We start from the raw sequence: 19,874 nt of genomic DNA, 5'->3' as shown, positions 1-19,874 counted from the left end.
GTTGAGGCAGACTGCCAGCCAGCCAGCCAGCATATTTATTTTATTCCCGCTCGTTCTGGCAGTGCATAAAACTGTTTTTAACATGTCGTGCTGCCTGTTTTTGTTGGCATCCCTTTTTATGCCAACTGTAAGCGATCTACACGGCACTGACACAAATACGGGACCGCTGGCTGGGAAGTGCTGGCTGGGAGGAAATGCGGAAGGGCGGAAGTCGAGTGTCCGACAAGCAGATTTAAAACGTTACGGTTTACCTGACACCACACTCGCACACACACTCCCAACACACTATATATATGCATACATATATATATATATATATATATATATATATATATATATTTGCGTACACACGTGAATACTATATTTAAATAAAACGCTTTCGCAGGACAACGCCGCACTTTGCGCAATCACAGACGAGGGCGGCCAGTCGAGGGGCAGTTCTCCACCAGGACGAGACCATGACGAGAAAGACAGGCGACGGCTGAGTGAAACAGCTTCCATTGATTTCACACAGCTTTGGTGAAGAAAAACATATAAAAGCCGTGGCAGGGCCACAAAAAACGACAGAAGCTTAACATTATAAAAAAGACAGAATTTTGCAGTCGATGGATTCGACTGGAAGATACCCCAATCGCAATAACTAGTTGTATATATTTTTAAAATTACATACAAAAAGTACAAATTTAATAAAAAACCGTTTTTTATAAACATTTTAAAAGCTGGATTTTGTTTGTCGATTTAAATTCTTTTAAACAGCATATGATTTCCCTTCTAAATAAAATGCTGGCTTGCATAACCGTTTTAATTCCTTATAGCTTTGCCAAAATGAACAATAATATATTCATATTTTCTAGCTTCGCAATGATGTGGACAAATATGATTAGCTTAGTGTTTTCCCCAGATTCAAATGAAAAACTAAAATATTCAACGTTATAGGGTCTGCCAGGCAGTCCTCACACTGCCACACATATTTGCACAAATACAATATACCCGTGTACCCTGCAAATACCTTTTATAAAAGGAAACCCATCCACAAACACAAATGCAAATGCAAATACAAATACAAATAGCGCTACAAATGAGAAGGGGCGAAAAGCGGTGAGTGAAAATGTCGTCGTCACGTGGCCGCTGCATAAGCTGAAATGAGTTACATCAAATGCTTTGGCTTTCACAGGAAATGGCAGTGCAATGCATTTTTATTTACATCTAAGGACAGCAGAAAGTGGAAAGTAGGGGGCCGGGCGAAAGCAAGCCATTAAGGAATTGCTCGGCAATTGAAATGGCCAAGTCAAATAAAAGGCAGCCAGACACTTCAGGGGGGTGGGGGGTGTTGTGTGTCATGCATTTGATTAAAATTAAAAATACTCGGACTGGAGCCAAGGCTTTGATGTAGACCACAGCGGGATATCAGCGGAATTTCCACCGCTGCTTTGGATTTGCTCCTCTTTTTTTTTAATCCGTATTCTCCATTCCCGGGACATTGATTTATGTGAGGCAACTTAATGAAAAGACTGTATCAGCTGGCACAGGTAACACGGCGTTCAGCGCTCGATAAAGATAAGCGAATATAATTTACAAGGTATTAGGGCCGACAAACGACGTGCTAAAAGTGTTTTTCGCATTGCTGCGTTACGCATACGCGGCGTTGCCACTCGAGAGTCTCGCTCTCAGACGGCAATCCATCATCCATTACGATTAAATCCATCAGGAATTATGCGTCAAATTGATTGAAAGTCAGTTGGCACATTGGACACTGAATTATGGCATTAAATCAATTTTCCCTAAGTTAAATCAATGGCGCAACTATTGCGCCAGACTAACTTGGGCCATTGGCCCCGACTTTAGCTTTGGCTTCAGTCCGGGCATTAGCATTAGCTTCTGCCGTCACTCAAAGTCAGCCAGCTGGTTGAGCTGAGCTGAAGCTGAAGCTGTTGCTGTAGAACTAGAGCTGAAGTTGAGCTGATGGCCGGCTGCGATGCTGTTGCTGTTGCTCCTGCAGAAACTTGAATCGCCTAGACTGCTTCGGCTCGAGTGACGGCACGAAACTTTTGCCAGGCCAATAAACTACGGCCAAGTGATGGCTGCCGGAGAACTGGAGAGCCAGTCCCGGCCAGCCAAGCCCAGCCTCGACACTGTGACGCATCGACCTGAAGTCGTCCTTCGGTCCTTTGGTCCTCCAATCTGCGGACTGAGCTGCAAGCCCCTTAAGAAATGAAAATATTTTCTTGCAATTGCAAGATAAAAAAGAAATTGCAGGCGATGCAGGGGGGAGCATAAAAAAGCTAACCCAATGAACAGAAGGAGAACTGCAAATCGCAGCGGATCCGAGTGTCTGGAGTCTTTGCAAGCGGAGCGCGTCAATTGACTGCAATAATTCTGGAAAATGTGCAAAGTGTAGGGCCCGACAGTTAGATTGTCACTGTCGGACTGTCGGACTGCCGAGTAATTTATTTATCAAGTTTCAAGCTGCAGCTTGAAAACTTAATACCCCGCCAAATTGAATGCAGACCCCGACTAGAGTGTCTTAAATTTCCGAATCGCCGTAATCATAGAAAATGGTGTGCTGACTTTAGGCACAGGCACAAAAGCCCCACGATCCGTTGACTTTGTGGGAGAGCATGGCACTAGCCAATTTGCACTTTACCACAAAATTCAATTTACGCATCCTGCAATGCAGCAAAATCCTGGCCAGTAAGTGGCAATTCATGCGTGAACCTGACAAGGACACCCGCACCCACACCCGCATCCACTTGCCAGCACGAGAAAATAAAAGGGAAATGGCAAATAAAAAATGCGACAAAAACATCCGAACCAGAATCCTTTGTGCAAAGTATCGGAATGACATTTATGCTGAAAGACATATGACGCTGAGGACTTGACAGCTTTTCTTTATAGCCCCGCCAAAGCCCTAACGAAGCCAAGCAAAGCACTCGAACCCAACCGCCCACCACAAATATTGGCAGAACGCAATAACCAGCTCGATTCGAGTGGAATGCAGAGCAAAAGGGAAAGTGTGCAAAACTGGCGGCCACTATCGGGGCTTTCATTAGGCCCCAATTCCACAAACCATTGCCTTGCCCTCGTTCTTGGCCCACTTGTCATGTATCGTTGGCTGGTCGGCCCTTGGCCCTGCTGAATGGCAAATGCGAGCAGTCTAATCGAAGCAAAATATTCAATATAAATAATTGATGCGCACTTTTTCCAGTGGTGGTTGTAACCCTGTGGACACAGCGGCGTTAAAAACAATGGCCATGCCAGCTGCTGCAATTGCAAAACAATTTTGCATATGCTTCGATATTCGTGTATGTACAGTTGCGTTCAAAACATTAGCTTATCTTGTGCTAAAATAAATATTCTAATAATTTATTTCACCTAAAATATTATAAAATAAAGGAATACAAATGAAACCAGCAAAACAGTTATTTAAAAACATGGACAGATTAACATTAGCTCTAGAATTTATTATACAAATCAAGTTCAAGTTTTTTAACTAAATAATATTATTTTCTGACAAAAAAATAAAATAAATACATATGTAACCCGCAAAATATTTATTAAATATTTATTTATGTATTATACAAACTCAAAACGTTGTTTGTGAAATCAGGTTTAAGTTTCTTAATACATGAACGCGACTGTAGAAAAAGCTGATCCTTGTGTGCCTTTTATTGCCTACTGATTGATGTCCTTTTGGCTGTTGTTCCCATTGTACTTGTTGTTTTCGCAAATTGGTTTCTATTGGGTCAGAATGCATACACATATGTAGTGGGCGGGCTGCTTAGGTGGACCTCGTTTCAAGGTTGCAGTCGCATTAAGAGTCTACACGCACACACACACACCCACGCATACTCTCACAAGCAGAAGCACAAACAAAAAAATAAACCATTGCATACTTATGAGGGCAAAGTGTATAAGGCTCAATTAAAATTTTACGCCCGTTTGCATTTTAAGTGCATGTGCTTGTTTCTGTGTGTGTGTGTGAATGTGTGTGTGTGTGTTGGTGTGGAGAGAGAGGGGCAAAGACGGGCTAAGGACGTGGGTGTGTGTGAGCCATAGGCTCGACTGTTTGGTAGTTAGCCGGCAGCAGCTGCTGACTTGTTGTTGGCCAACTTTTCGCCACAGCAGCCCAAAGCATTCACATGTGTGCTAGCACTTTGTTTTGGGGCTAGAGTGCACAAAAGCGTATTTAATGAAACGGAACTTGAAGCATAATTGAGTAAGGGCTGCAAGGGCATTTTTGACAAAGCGGAATAGCTCTGACCCCTTCAATTCTAGTGTAATAGGGTTAATTCTTTACTCTACATGGGAATATGCAAATCCTGTTTGCAGAATATATGTTGGGGCATCAGAAAGTGTTGCTTCTGATGAAAATTGAGGCTTAAAGATTTAGCTTCGTTTTAAAGGCAAAACTAACTGAAGCTAATAGTTATATATTTATTTAACGTAAGCAAAACAAATACATACATTTGAGGGGTAGACTACAGATAAAATTAAATCTTAAATAAATTGATCATAAAACGGTGAGGCTAATTTAAAAATTTAAAAATAGCCTTGTTGATTGCCAAACCATTGCCATATGTTCCAAAAATGGTAAATGTGCCATAACCAATAATATTTTTCTAACAGCAGGCTACTTTGACAGCATCAAAAACTATTATTGCAGTCGCTCGAGTTGTTTATCCAACCCAACACCCAACGCTTTGTCTAACCCGCATGTGCAATTCATTTTTTATTATCACTTATTTTATTGTTTCTGCCGCCGTCGCTGCTCGAAAAGAAATAAAAATAAAATGAACTTGCAAAATATGTTGAATATTTTACATAGAGCACAACAATGGCTATAACTAAAAGGCGGCAAATGAAATATGCAACAAAAGCGAGCGGGCAGCATGAGAATAAATTGAAAAAGTGCAACACTCAGCCAGAAAAATCCAAAACAAAAAATATGGCAAAGGGAAAACGGGAAATGCGAAATGTAAAATGGAAAATGAGAGAGAACATGGTTAACAAATTGCTGCGAATATTAGAGACGAAGTCTAATGCAGCGGCAACAGACAATGGACCCATATTTCTGACAACGAATTAAACAAAATCCAACTTGAAAAGAATGCAAGACTGGGATGAGGAATCCAAGTAAACTGCGAAACAGCGCATACAACGCAGACAACAAACTAAAAATGGGAAAAGTAAGGACCGGCAATTGGATCGATTTTGCTGATAGTCGACAAGAACTATTCGATGATGTGCAGCCAGCAACATGTGTGCGTTTTTCCTTGGGTTCAGCAAAGCATTTCGGCTGGGCCATGGCATCCAGCTTGACTGGGAGCTTTCATATTTCTGCCTCAGTCTGCTGGCAGGACAATTTTTAAAAATTCAATTTTCCCCAACATCTAAGCGGTTTGGCTGGGCTCTATATGTTATGTGTATAGTATGTCTTCGCCATAAATGTTGCAGTCCCCTGGCTGGAGAAAATTGCCTTTTGCGGCGATTCCACGGCAAGGGGTAAAAATGAAAACAAAAATATCATCAAAAGTAAACCAGGAATAAACTATAAAAATAAACCCAAAGCAATGGATACATTGAAAAAACATGGCCTAGGCAGCCTCAATTGCCCGCCTTTCCATTTTTAAGCAAAATGGAAATGAAAAATTGCAGAAAATGCAATTTATGCTCATGAAGTAGAAATTGAGAGAGAAACACACATTTTGCCGGGGCTCCGCATCCACTGATGTGATATATAGGCAAAAGGCACAATTTCATTTATTGCCAAACACGCCCGGCCACGCCCTCCAATCGAATGATGCATGACCCCAGTGGAGTGCCAGGCGTTGCTCAGCTGTGCGTTGATGTCTAATCCTTAATATTAAATCCATACAATCAATTTGCAGACCTAAATTGTACAAGGGGTGACAGGGCAGTATTACAACCCAGAAGCCTGGGTGTATCTGGAATTCAATTTTCTGCATAGATACGCAACAGCGCTGCTGTGTGCGATATGAAAAATGCAAAGGAAATAATGAAAGTCACCTTTGGCACAATAATTCATCATTGTGCTCTGGCAGGGGCAGCAGCAGCAGCACCATCGTCATATCAAATGAAATGCATAGTCATGCGATGTCAGCGCCCCAGACAAAGCAGCCCAGAGTCCAATACGTATGTGCACAGTACTGTGTACCTAACAACGTGGAAAAACAAATAATGCAATTTTTTGCTGCTCCTGCTCCTGCAGTGTTGGTGACATCAGCCCATCTGTATGGCACTTCCGACTGCAATCTACGCACGCAGACAGTTGATGTATGACCCACAATGGGCCAAATGGGCGGGGTCAACAGCCAGGGAATCGCTGAATAGATGAGCATACAAAACGCTGGCCATATGTCAGGGCATCAAATAAATATCATAAATTGCTGGGCCAGAAAGGGAAAAGGAACCCAGGGCGTTGAGTAAGTGAGTAAGTGAGCAAGGATCTGCAGTCCTGGGGCCAAAAAACAATCAAAATTCCCCGGCCAATGCTGTTAAAGAGAAAGGCTCAACGCTTCATTTTATATTCTTTTTTTTACCAAAAAAGGCCCTAACTATTTGCAGAATTTATTGATTGGAATACGGTCAGCCAGCATGAGAAATTGGCAAGAAGTATAACTTGACCCACTGAAGTTTAAATACTTTTTAAGGCAGACATTTTAAAAGCATTTAATAACTTTTTAAATATATCAAGTTCATTCAATAATACCAATAAATAATCAAAAAAGGGAACATGAATTAGAAAAAACAACTGTGCACTGTGTATAGCTGTCTACACTCATAATATCCACTTCAAGGGCATAAAAATCAAGAGACTCAGAGAGCGATAAAATAACGGATTTACGCCTTTGATTTAAGTGACAGAGCGACAAAAGAAAGAGGGGCTCTGTTGAACAGATAATGTCAATATTAGTCGCCTGCATAATGTACAATAAATGGCAAAATAATACAAAAGGCTGTGAGCAGTGAGCAGTGAGCAGTGAGCAGCGGCAGGACAAACCACGACCAGCCAAGGGATGAAAAATCAATAGCCCCAAGCAACAAAGGAACAATGAAAAGGACCCAGCACACACACACACATACACTCAGAAGCACACTCACAAAGGAACGCACCAAGACAGGGTCACCGAATGCGTGTAACACTTTTGTATCCGAACCGGATGCCAAATAAAAAAGAAATTTGTCAGTTATGGTTTATGTGCATTTGCCACAATATCCAATTAATCATTCGCCGTATGGATGGACTTGAAGTCTGCCGTTCGCCTTGCCGCCGGATTAGCATTGGTCGCACGCGGCCAACATTTTTATGAAAATTACAAACAGTTTTTGAGAAATGAATCAAAGCATGCGCACGTCATAAATTCCGTAAAAAGCATAATAAATAAAGCGAAATAATAACATTTTTATTACGCTGCAGTCGAAGCGAAGCCTGAAGGCAGTGGAGCATGGCCTAAAAGCTGTCGAAGACGCACCACCTACCACCATACCATACAAAAAAAAATAACAAAAACCTACCCATTGGCAACAGCTTCTAATACTTTCGAATGGCAAAAGTTTTGCAGCTCACCGTTTGTTGCTTTTAATGATGCCATCATAAATTATTACATTGCTATTTCGTTTTATTGTTTCACCCGCGATTGAGCAGCTGGAACTGTTACCTCGCGGACGAGCTGAGATGGTGGCCAAAACAAGGCTAAACGCAATTATTATTACTTTTAAAGCATTTTTATGCCCTTTTATTTCCCGGCCACACGATTTTGCTATTAACAGCGCGCGCCGCTCTTCGCTGAGTATATAACAATCTTGGCGGCCAAAAATTTCACTTCAGAGTTTATTATGATTTTTATGGATATAATATGGGCCCCCGACTCCCAAAAAACCGTCGACACTGCGCACGTGCAGTCGTCCTGGAGTGGGTGGAATCTGAGGTCCTGGCGTCCTGGAGTCGCCACCTGTGCGATTCCTGGCTCAGCACAATTCCCGACTCCCATCTCCATTTTGCCGAGCATATTGATGCAGGGGCATGGTTTCGGGGGAGACGGAAATTGTTAAAACTGTAATTGCTAAACGAATTTTAATGAGCTCATTAATTTGATAAAGGGATTTACACGGTGTTGTGGTCTGGCGGCAGGCTGCTGACGATGTCCTCGTTTTCGTCCTCGTCCTTGTCCTCGCTTTCCATTTCGTCCTCTGACCAAATGTAGCTGTGCGGTTGACTCCGCCCACGATACACAGAAGAGAACAGAACAGAACAGTCTGTTGGTGTATCCTCCGTCTGTCTGTATCCGCCGGCACTGCTGCCGGCATTAATTAAAATTTGCTTCAAATTATATTCCACCAGCTTTTTTCAACCAGCTGCCTTTGCTTGGCAAACAACATTTGTTTGACTTGCTAATATTGTTGGCCACGGTGGGGAAAAGCCCCGAAATTCACTTGCAATGTCAAAAAAAAAATGAAAGCTCAGTGCTGAAAATTTCACAGCAATAAGTATACGCAGCTTGGGCTCCAGTGCGAGAAAATGAAGCAGAAAAACTAAATAAACGATGCGTGAAGAGATATGCAACCGGAAGCGTTACTATTCGAGCGTGTGTGTGTGTGTGTTGGCCACAGTTGGTCGCAGTTACAGTTACTCGGAAGTTGCGATGACACTGACAGACGCAGACAACACAAACACACATATAGATAGGCCATGGAGTGCCGCAAACACACACGCATATTCTCACTTTTCCGTAAGCCGAGAATGATGGCGCAACATTTTTCGGCGCTTCTGGTTTTTTCGATTGTTTTTTTTTATGCCAACAGTCTACTGTTTTTTTGTTTCTTTTGTTTTATCCTGTCGTCGCAGTTCATCACGTGTCCGAGAAAACGGCGGTCAGTTCCAGGCGGAAAGATCAAGCGGCGGATACTGTTTCGCCGGTTACAAGTGCTCCACCATTGTTGCCCAGAGTAACTGTAAGCGCCTTGATAAGCACAGAAAAAGCTAATTGGATTTTATTCAATCGAAGTGGCTCCCAATGTGGAAAAAGGTTCCAAACGATGTGGTTCCAAACGATGTGGGAGCAAATGATTTCAATGGAGGTAAGGAAGACAGACTTCAGATATGTCAGACTTTTGTATTTCATATTTCGATACCAAAAATAACAGAAAATGGATGGAATGGAAAAGAGCAACTTTGCCCTTGAAATCGTTCGAGTTCCAAAATTAAGGCTAAACAAAAATGATCAAAAATTATTTAAGAACATATGGGACAAGGTCCCAAAGTTGTAAAATTCTTTGAACAAAATTCTCACAATAACAAATACTTTGAAGATAACAAAAAAGAAAGAATAAAAATAGGTTTGACCTCTTAAAAAAGCTTCAGTATAAATCTTGAATTTCTACTTATTTCTGCCATTTACTTATTAACCTCTCGATACTCAGCCAAACATAATTTTGCCATAAAGCTCCACTCGGCCACAAGCTGAGCACAATTTGCACTCATAAAGCAATTTAAATTCATGCCAAAGATGAAAGATATCCTTCGCTGGCCAGCCAGGACAAAGGCAATAGTGTGCAAATTGCTGGCGCTGTTAAAGCAAATGTTGCCAAAGGAGGCAACAGAAGGGGACGAGAACCACTAACCAAACCCGAAAAAAAATCCTCAATTGTCGCTGTACCTGTATAAAACCTTCCGACAAAACCAGGTGTTTAAGCAGCAGTTACGTAAAACAAACACGAAAAAGAAGACATTACGCACCGCAGTAACAGATAAAATAAAAAAAATAGCAATAACAATAAAAAAATAATATTTTCGCAGCCAGTGGTTGGATATTGTGGACCCATCGATGTCATTGTTTTCACACTTTTAATACACAGCATTTTGCACTTGCATAAATATTTGTATGCAATCGATAAAGCTGCAACAGAGCGCTTTACTTTATACAAACCGGACTTTAATCAAGCCATCAAAATATGGCCAAATATACAAATTCAGAGCGGAGCTGGGTGCCAGAATACCGAGTCCGCCATCAGGATCCTAAGCCCATTAGCGAGTGACGGGAAAGGATTTTCGGCGGGTGAAATGATGGAGCCAAATGTTGCCAAGGCGCCAAGTCAAACGATAAAATATTCAGCAAGCGAGCTGAAAAAGCGGCAACAACAATGACAACATTAGTAACATTTGTTTGAATTAAAATGAAAACGCTGACAATCTCTGTGACTTTGAATGCCAAAGGCGGCAGCAGCTTGTCTCACCCAAAGGGGTGTGTGCGACTGTGTGTGCGAGTGTGTATACGCTTAAATAGAATTAACATTCGTCTTGCCAGCAGCGACGAAAAAGCAAAAACAACAAAGCCGTGTAACCCTGCAGCCAACCTTTCACTAGAAGCGAAAACACGACAGCAGATTTCCTCGGCAGCTCATTCATTTTGCGCAGCCTGTCTGGTGCTTAGATCCCACGCTCACGCCCTGACTCCTCCCGCCCCCATAAAATCACCCATCCGCCACCGAAACCCCAGCTAGCACTACCCACTTTTCCCGGGCATTTCATTTGTATTCGAAGCATTGTGTCCTGTTGAACATTCTTAATTAGGTTAAATCTACTGTGCGACGCCGGGTCTTTGGGTTGGGCCCCAGGATTTGGGTCCCGAACGGGTATGCCCCACTACACCCCACTACACCCCCTACCCCACACACACACACACACACACCCTTTGCGGGAACCCGTAATGAAGTCAGTTCTCCGGGGAGGTGGCACCCGGAACGCGTGTTCGCCATTTGGCATAATTTAGTATGCCACCGGCCGCCAAAGACACAAAACTCATATTTGCAATTTAAATCGGGGAAATTAAACAATTACAAAGTTTATCGGTTGCAATCAACCTCACAAGCCCTCTGAAAAATCCTACCATGTGTGATGCTACTCATGCTACTAATAAAATACACTAAAATATAAGTAAATATAACAAAATATATTTTCACTTTTGTTTAAACCAAATTAAACTGAAAACAAATCAGTACTTTGCCAAACCAAATTTAAAGCATTGGCAAACACTTTTGAAAAATAAAATAATATAAGCTTACAAAAATTGTTGGTAAAATTTTATATGTTTGTTATGTAACTCAGTAAATGTGAAGATCTTTATGAACCAAAGCGCAGACCCCCATTTTTTTTTTTTTGAGTACGTTGCAGGGATTTTCGGAGTTTCCCGGAAAAGCCTGCCTGTCAGCCTGCTGCCAGCTCAAGTGCTTATTATAAATGAACTCAAATTTAATTAAGAGTTTGCCATATTTTGTTTCAGTCTGTCCGGACACACGTCTCGTCCCCATCAACTGGGCCATCATCATCAAGATGGTTTTGTTGTGTCTCCATTTCAGGCTCCATCACGAACAATATTAACGTCATTGTGTGGCCGGCCACTCCAGGTTCACTGCGGCGCCCAAAAAATGTTTTTAACTAAACTTTTACGCAAAATAACACAGCAAAACTCGACACGAAAACCATAGCCGTAAACGGCGACGTAACCATAACCGTAGAGCGTGCCAGGAGCAAAAAGAGAAAACTTGAAATTCACTTTATTCGCGGGGCAACAGCAGGACAAGAAGACGATGCCAAAAAAACAATGTGTATATAGTATATACTTGTGTGTGTATGTCAATGTCCTTTTCCTGTCCTGTTTTCCCTTTTATCAAATTGAATTTCGCCGTCGGACATGGAAAGAGCCCAAGAATTCAAAATGAGGCCTTGGCTATATGTTTATGATGCCACTTGTCTACCAAATACAATTTTCGTATTTCTTGCACTTGGCGCTCATATTTCAGACCGTTGTTGCTCCTTGACCAATTTTGTCGCTTTTAAATTTGCTTTGACATATTTGGCCGACATCGAAAGGAACCCAAACACGTCCCACATCTTTCAGGCAGTCCGGGAAATCGAATTAAAAACTCATCTTTGCTCAATTTTGCTCGCTCCTTGTCTCGCAACCCATGACCAACATTTCTCCCAACCAGTCGCAGATGATTTGGGCTCGTGTACTGCCTAAAATACCATTCATCCTTGGCCAGCTTTCCACTGCTCAGCGTCTGTGTGTGTTTGTGTTTTCCTTTTTTTTATTGTTTTACTAGCAGAAAATCTGTTCTATTCGTACGTTTTTATTGTTGCTACGAGTAATTTAATGTGTATTGCATTTAAGCTAATATTTGAGTTGTTGCTGGAAGGTTTTAATGCCGCTTTTACGATCTTTTTATTGCCTTTTTATTTGCTGGCCCTGGACCTGACCTGGTAGGCACTGGTCAATGGCCAAAAGCAACTGTTCGAGGGATGCCCAACCTAACTCAACTAATTTCAGGCAATTACAACCGAACAAAGGGATGAGCGGCAGCCTCTTTTATTAATTATAACTTCCCACTGCCAATTGCTTCATTTATGAGGTCCAACACCGATATCAATCATCGTAAAAGGCCATTCTGGGTATGAACCCTTTAAGGACATATTTGACACACTTGGCTGGCTGCCTTATGGGTGTGTGTGTCTTTCGGGGGGTCAAAGGGGTTCTTCAATGGCTTTCTTAATCTCGATTTGGCTAGTCGGTGGCTCACTTCAAAGGAGAGCCAGCCCCATTCGGAATGCAAACAAAGATAATCTTTGCCACAATTTATTTACCTTTCGCTGACCAAACCAATTTACGATTTTAATCAAACCCGAGTCGGAGCAGGAGCTGCCATCAAAGCAAATAGTTGAGCTGCTGTTATTTGGCAAAGGGCAAAGGGCCAAAGGTCCAAAGTCAGCCGGCTAATGCCCAGTGTCCAACCTAATTTGACGCTGAAGAGAAACGAGAGAGAGAATGAGACTGGATGTCCGCCTGTCTGTTTTTCCGAGCGTCTGTCTGTCTGTCTGTCAGTTTGTCCGTTTGTCCGTCTAACCAACTGACTGACGGACATCAGCAGTCTGTGCATAATGCTTATTACCACAATCATTTACAGCACTCGGCCATGGCCCCTTTATACGAGGCCTGGTCCGGTGAGGATGGGTCTCTCGGTTGAAGTCCCATTTTGCGTGGAATGCAATATGCAATCTCCAGGCAAACGCACTCGACTCCCGCACATTAGTGAAAGTGTTGTGAGCAGTGAGAGAATAAACAAGTCTACATCCTTCCAACACACCGGCCCAACGCTCAGAGAAATAACGGATTTTAAACCATTTCACTAGTTATGTATCAGTAGCTTTAATTTTTCCACTTCAATGAGTTCAAACATTCATATTTCTAGTACTCTTACTTGTAATACATTGTAACAACTTAATTTTAAATTTAATTATAATAAGGCTAATGCATATGCACCATTTTCGTTGCATTTTGGTTTTTATCATTGAACATTTTATTGACCTTAGACTTTTGTTACCCGATAAAACCATTATTAGCCCTTAGCCTTTTTGCCCAGTGTTGAGATGCAACAGTTTCCACTATTTAATGGCGATCTGGGAGAAGCCCACTCTCCAAATGGTTAGCACACATGCGCCCGGGTGTGTGTGTGTGTCTTGGTGTGATGTCATGTTGGCTATTATGAATTGTGCAATTGTCGTCAGCGCCAGCGAGATGCCAGACCCCATTCTGCGACGCTTTACGTTCCCCGCTTTCATTCTCCATCTCCAGTTGAGCCGACAGTCAGTCAGTCACTCCAGCTGCAACTCCTGCCCCAGCTTTTGCACCCACATCACTCCTTCTGTTAGTCACTTCTAGTGCTTGGTTTCATTCCGATTGCCTGCTCATCATCCAGCAGCTCTTTGTTTGGACGAGGACGAGTACGGCACACACGGCGTATACTGAATGCTGTCTGCGTTTGCGTTTGCCTTCGTTTGCCAGCATTTGCCGCCATTTTTCCATTCACGCTACTGGATAGGTTTTTGTTATTGTCAGTGCAACTACTACTACTTTTGTTGCTGCTCGGCACTCCTAGTAAATGACTCTTCAACGTTTGTCGTATTTGTCTGGCAGCACTTTGAAGTGTCAAATATTTTTACATTTGTATACAGCTGCTTTTGTCATTTATTTCGGATAAAACATCGCTTTAGTTCGCCGCTCTTCTGACAAACGTTCTTGCCCAAAAATCGCTGCTCTACCAGTTATGACATCGACGGTCCTCTAATTAAGCCAACAAGTGCTAGCAATCAGTCAGTTAATCAAGCGAGCAAGTATTTCATTTAGTGCGGAAAGTGTTGGATGTGCATGCGATGGGCTTCATTATGGTCTTTGCCCGTAAAATCTTTTACCGGCATTTCACAGGGTTCCGGTGGGGTAAGCAAGGTGTATCGCTATAACATTTATGCACTTTTCCCCGGCGCATCAAAGTCATCAAATGGAACGAACGAACGAACGAACGAACGAACGAACAGTCCTGGCAATTCCACGTCGCTCCATATACACACATATGTAACATATATTTAGTTTATCTGAATCTGTGCGCTCTGGGTGTGAAGCTGTCAGCTAGTTTGCATTCATCAGCAGCAGTGCCGGCAATTGAGTGACACCATCCTCATATATCCGATATCATCAACCACATCATCATCATCATCATTATCATCATCATCATCATCATCGTCTGCAGTCGCATCTCAAAGATTTACATGACGGCAGTTGCAGTTCGTTCGCTATTCATTTGCTGGCAGCCCTTTTGATTGCTTGTATTAGTGATTGTCAGTTGGCTTAAAAGGAGGCGGATGGCGGAGGAAGTGGGCGTGGCTGTCTATCCATTTGATTGCCATTGCCACACGCAAATCTCTTATGCTTATGAATATGCGCATGGTGAATAAAATTCCATGTTTGTCACTCCGCATTGATTGAAGTGTGAGTCCTGCGACATATATACGTCCTTTTCATTACCCGAGTGCAACTATTATTGGTGTGCTCAAAAGAGCTTTGAGCGCTTTGAAACCAATTTATTGATTTCTCGCTGCGCAAATGAATGGTGCCCAAAGCTAAAACCTTGGGTAGTATTCCTAATTCCTAATTCCGAATACCAACTACCGACTGAATCCCAATCAAACAGTTCATACCCCATTGTGTATGCTGTCGACACTGGCTAAAGCATTTAAGCCATTAACACGCAAAGGTCGCCAAATGGTATTGATTATGACCGCTGGTCAGACGAAGGGGCCCTTCGATACGATAACAAATAACAAATAACAATAACAAACAATCGGCACAAAGAGTCCGTGTTTAACTTGGGGTTTGGGTTCGTCTGGGGGGAAATTCACGTCTTCCATAAGTCTTTGCTTTCACTGTCTGGCAGTTATCGTCTGGGAAATCATTTAAGGATAAGTAAAAGTATTTTTGAATTAAAGCCAAATGGTAGCAAGCTGTCAATTAATCCAATCGCATGTTATTACCATTTCCATTTGATAGTATTCAAGTTAATTACCCGTTAAAGTCATTAAACGTGTTTTAATATTTTAATAAATGATTTGGGTCAACTTCCTCTGTACAAGGTCAAAACCAGAGTATTAACTTAAATATACTAAATCGAAATATGTCTTTCACCTAAACACTAACTGCTAAAATAGGAATTCTAAAACAATGGTAGCACCAACCAATTTTCGAATTTTTTACAAACTAAAAATCAAAAACATATCTAAAGTCATACAAAATATTCATGACATTGATCATTTGCAGACTTTTTCTCCAGAGCACCTCATGAGCTTCTGCGTCTCCTATTTTTTAAAGCCCTTTTCCTTGCTCTCTTCGAGGGTTTCAGGAAAGACCTGCGGGCACAAGGACAACATAGAGTTGACCGAAGTGTGGGAGCTGCACTTAGTCAATAATTACCATTCGCCCAAGGGCATGTAAACGTTGCACACGCAGGCGTTCACCAAATGCAGAACGCCGGCGATTACGCCGAAGGCGCTCGATAGGTAGAACATGGGTAGGTACTCGTTGCCACAGTGATCGATCATTGCCACCAGCAGGGTGAGGCCGGTGCCCAGGCAGACGAACCCGCTGGCCCAGTTGAAAGTCATCGCCTGTAAAACCCACTCGTTGAGCATTCATCACCACCGACTACCGAAACCCATCTGAGTGTACGCACAATTGGATCGAGGCCCACGGTGGTGCAGCACAGCCGGAATATAACGAGCACCGTGTTCTGAAAGACGATGGCGGGCAGCATAAAAGTGTACATCCACACCGATATCCCGTACTCCTCGCCTCGAACACAATGACTGGATAGGATGCGGATGAGGAGCAGCAGGGCCAAGACCTCCAGCACCTAATGGTCAAAGCTATTACTAGCCCATTACTCATTAAAAGATTCAAATGGCAGTCACCGCCGTCAGCAACTGCAGCACAAAGTTCAAGATACGAAAGGGGAAGCTCATAATGGTAACCAGAAATTTTGTTATGCTCCTTGACAATAAAAACAAATTTGCCTTGAAATTTATAAATACTTTCTGTTTGTTAGTGAATAACAACTAAATTCTGTTTGGTTTTTGCAAGATGTTTATAATTACTGGGCTTTAGTGTGACCAACTCCTTCGAAATTATAATTTTTAAGCTTTTGGGCACACTAGTCTCTTGTTAATCCATCTGTTTTCATTTTAAAATATGATTTAGAAGATATAGCTGATTTACAAACTCAAAATGAAACAAGTTAACATTCATGGTCCAATTTCGTGAGTAAGACCAATTAATAAAATGGCTTTCGCTATGAGTTTGCAGTTTGGGATTCCGCATAAAGACTGTTTATCTGTTTATCCACTTGGCAGCAACATTTTATTGTTTTCAGTTGTTTCTTTTTATTTATCATTCTTTTTTTTTTTGGCCCCGCTAATCTAATTGGCCTGGATGGCGCTTGTTGAGTGGAGTCGTTGCCCTGCTACGCATTTGTTGCTTTGTTTGCACTAATTTCATTACTTGTGGAATGTTGCGATGATTTCATGCAATTTAAAGCCACATTTTTCAGTGGCAAAGTATTTAGCATAGTACCGGACCAAACCGGACCGTCGAAACCTGGGGACCAAGAGCCCAAGAGCCGTCCCAAAACCGGCTAGAGTTGTTGAGCTGGGTCCCACCGAACCCACTCCAAGCTTTTATAATAATTGCCTGTTGACACGGGATGGCCGAGGGGCAAAGTTAGAAGCCACGGCAAAATGGGGCTTTTCGGAATGCCGACTGGGATCGAGCAATGGAAATGCCGTTGATAAATGAAATTTTCAAAACGTGAACCAACAAAGGGGACAAAAAACAAACGAAAACCAAGCCAAACCGGACCGAACACAAAACAAGCGGAAAAAGGGGCGGCAAATATAATTTAATTTGTTCGCATTTCAAAAGGTGCTCAGCCCCCTTTCTTTGCCCCTCTTCTATATCCGAAACTAGGTTTGGTTAAGCGTTGATTGAGCAAAACACTTCAATTATTAAACAAAACAAATCATTCTATTGATCGATACTTTTGCCAGTCGATTGCAGAGCTGGTAAAAAACTGTTTCAAAAGACATAAATTTTGTCAGCTTTGTTGCGACAATTGCATATTAGCCAAACATGACAACGTTTCGCCTTTTTCAGTGAAATTTATGGAAAAATGTGGCAAAGACAAAAAACTTGAGAGAGATCCAAAGTGAAGTGAACTCCCCAGAGCGGCCAAAATGGAGAAGAGAAATGTTCTCGAATAAACAACAGCGGAAATGTAGGCTATGATTTGCTTACTTGCCAGCAGTTCAGGGGCGTGGGCTGTGGAGGGACTGCGAAGGGGGGCCCATCTGCCAGGGGAGTTGGACCAATGACAAGGGCGGTGTGTGGCAAAAGTTCTCTCAGTCAGGGAGCTGGTGTAACATAAATCAAATGCATGTACCATTTTCGTACTTTCCGCACACATATCCTGATCCTGTGCAAGTGCATTGGGCAGGCCCAAAGCAGGACAACCGGTGGAGGAAGAACGAACCAGGAAGGACGGTATATTGGTGGGCGGGGGCGTGGGCTTGGGCGGTGAGACAGTAAGTGTGAGTGGGAGTGCGTTGTGTTTTGTGCACATCCGTTAACTTTGTCATTTTTGCTCATTTCCTTCCGGCATGTGCAAGAAAACTGCAGCCAGCAGCAGTAGCAGCGGCAGTAGCAGCAGGGGCAAGCGAGCAAACGAGCAAACGAGCAAACGAAATGATTCCCAGCAGCGCTCCACTGAGCCACTGAGCCACCGAGCCACTGAGCCACTGACAAGCCGTAAGCCGTAAGAAAGCCAACCGAACAACTACAAACACAAGGCTGACTGGCGAAACAAAAGCAATGCGGAAAGCGGCAATAAGTTGGGGGCATAACTTTTGGTGCCTTCAAGAACACACACTCCAGTGGCGTGCGAACTGGGGGGTTTTATGGATACGAAATGTAAGCTTATAGTTCTCTTCGAATACTCTAAAAATTTCTTTATTTTTGATGGTGCAACTTATAAGTTAATTAATAAAAAAAGTTTGCAGCTTACTTATTTTTACAGAATGTATATTAAGTAAACTTAAATTGTTCAACGTTTGTTTTCACCTCAAAAATATAAAAATTTTTAATTTAGATTGGCAAAGTATTGTAAAGTTTTAATACAGCATTAATTACAACCACAGAAATCCATAACTAAGGAACCAAATAAACAAAATATTTCCTATTTTTTAATTATTCTTCTACACTCTTTAACTAAATTTTTTAAATAGACATAAAAACCCTTACGAAAACTATGGGGTAAAAATACAATAAAATAACATTTTTTTTAAGCTTGAGAAAAAAAATCCCATTAAGGACATTATTTAACTGTCAATTGTTCAATAACAATTATTAAAACATATTTATAAATACTTCTCAGTAAATAATATCAGGAAAAAAAAAAACTTTTAAGGCCCCCTTGGAAAAGCCAACGCCACTGAATGAAGGGATGATAAAGTGCAGAGCATTTTGCATGAAATTAGAGTTGTAAGACACAACAATAGCCGGCAAAAAGTCTTGGGTCTATAACTTGCTTGTTGGAATTTAATTATTTTGCAGTTGCTGTTTCAGTGGTGCAACTTGGTCACGGGGGTCTTATTTTTTGTACATTACACACCCTTTCATCCCCGCACCCCCTCCTGCCGGGAATCATGTGCCAAAAATAGCAAAACTTTGCTGCAATTTTCATTCGCATTTATTGTGTTGACATGCTGCCACACTGCGTATACGTATCCTTGATGCAGCCATACAATTTATTTATTTAAGTTGAGTTGAGTGGCGAGGAGCCGGTGAAGGCTGGGAAACTTTTTGCCGTACGTTTACGTTTGAGAACTGGAAAGTAAAAATATTTGTACACTTTCCGTTGTTTGCCGTTGCTCGTATCCGATTAGATGTCCTTACTGCTCAAAGGGTAAAGAGCTGAACCATCGTTAATTCCCACGCCACCTGCATTGCCAGCGAGCATATGCATTCAAAGTCAAAGCCACATTAATTAGCATGCTTAGGTGACTTTTATCAAAAACCAATTAAATCCACACACTCGCTCACTCACGGGCACAAAGTAAAGTTGATAATTAAATGAATCTGTGTGAGTGGCTTTGAGTTCAAAGTTGGCAGCCAGCTAAAACTCTGTGAACATAATTTGTTCTTTATTTTCTCTGTGCCAGCACTTGGTATAATGTCACATGCGAAACGGTGGCGTTTTTAAAAATATGCATGGCAAAAAGATGAAATAAAAAATCACAAATAACATTATTAACGTTAAATTAAACTTTGGAATTTTGTTTTTGTTTTTGCCACTGCCAGACAGCGTTGAGAGGATTGAAAAGAACGAAAAGGAGTAACTTTTCGGAATGCCTGAAAGTACATTAAAACAGAGACCGGAAGTTAAGACCAAAGGCTTGTTGATGTTTACCCTAATTTGCG

General features: G+C 41.9%; 2 protein-coding genes across 4 annotated transcripts in view; both read right to left on the bottom strand.

Annotated features, from left to right (window-relative positions):
- Positions 1-19,874, bottom strand: part of LOC128252038 (obscurin) — a 123,577-nt gene that overhangs the window by 79,677 nt on the left and 24,026 nt on the right. The gene's annotated exons all lie outside the window — the stretch shown is intronic.
- Positions 15,432-16,474, bottom strand: LOC128252056 (uncharacterized). Its single transcript, XM_052979448.1, has 4 exons — positions 16,316-16,474; positions 16,078-16,257; positions 15,819-16,012; positions 15,432-15,754 (listed from the first exon to the last, which is right to left on the bottom strand). Exons 1-4 carry the CDS (start codon positions 16,364-16,366, stop codon positions 15,685-15,687), a joined length of 495 nt encoding a protein of 164 aa, XP_052835408.1. The 5' UTR covers positions 16,367-16,474; the 3' UTR covers positions 15,432-15,684.

Source organism: Drosophila gunungcola, chromosome 3R (assembly GCF_025200985.1).
Source record: "Drosophila gunungcola strain Sukarami chromosome 3R, Dgunungcola_SK_2, whole genome shotgun sequence".
In the NCBI taxonomy this organism is placed as follows: Eukaryota; Metazoa; Arthropoda; class Insecta; order Diptera; family Drosophilidae; genus Drosophila; species Drosophila gunungcola.
This window is presented reverse-complemented; position numbering and strand designations above follow the sequence as displayed.

Bases quoted from the DNA above. Each gene is read 5' to 3' on its own strand.
- LOC128252056 (XM_052979448.1), bottom strand. From the start codon at position 16,366: ATGAGCTTCCCCTTTCGTATCTTGAACTTTGTGCTGCAGTTGCTGACG. The intron at 16,013-16,077 runs GTGCGTACACTC...TGGGTTTTACAG, and splicing joins CCGTGGGCCTCGATCCAATT to GCGATGACTTTCAACTGGGC. The intron at 15,755-15,818 runs GTAATTATTGAC...TTGTGCCCGCAG, and splicing joins TACATGCCCTTGGGCGAATG to GTCTTTCCTGAAACCCTCGA.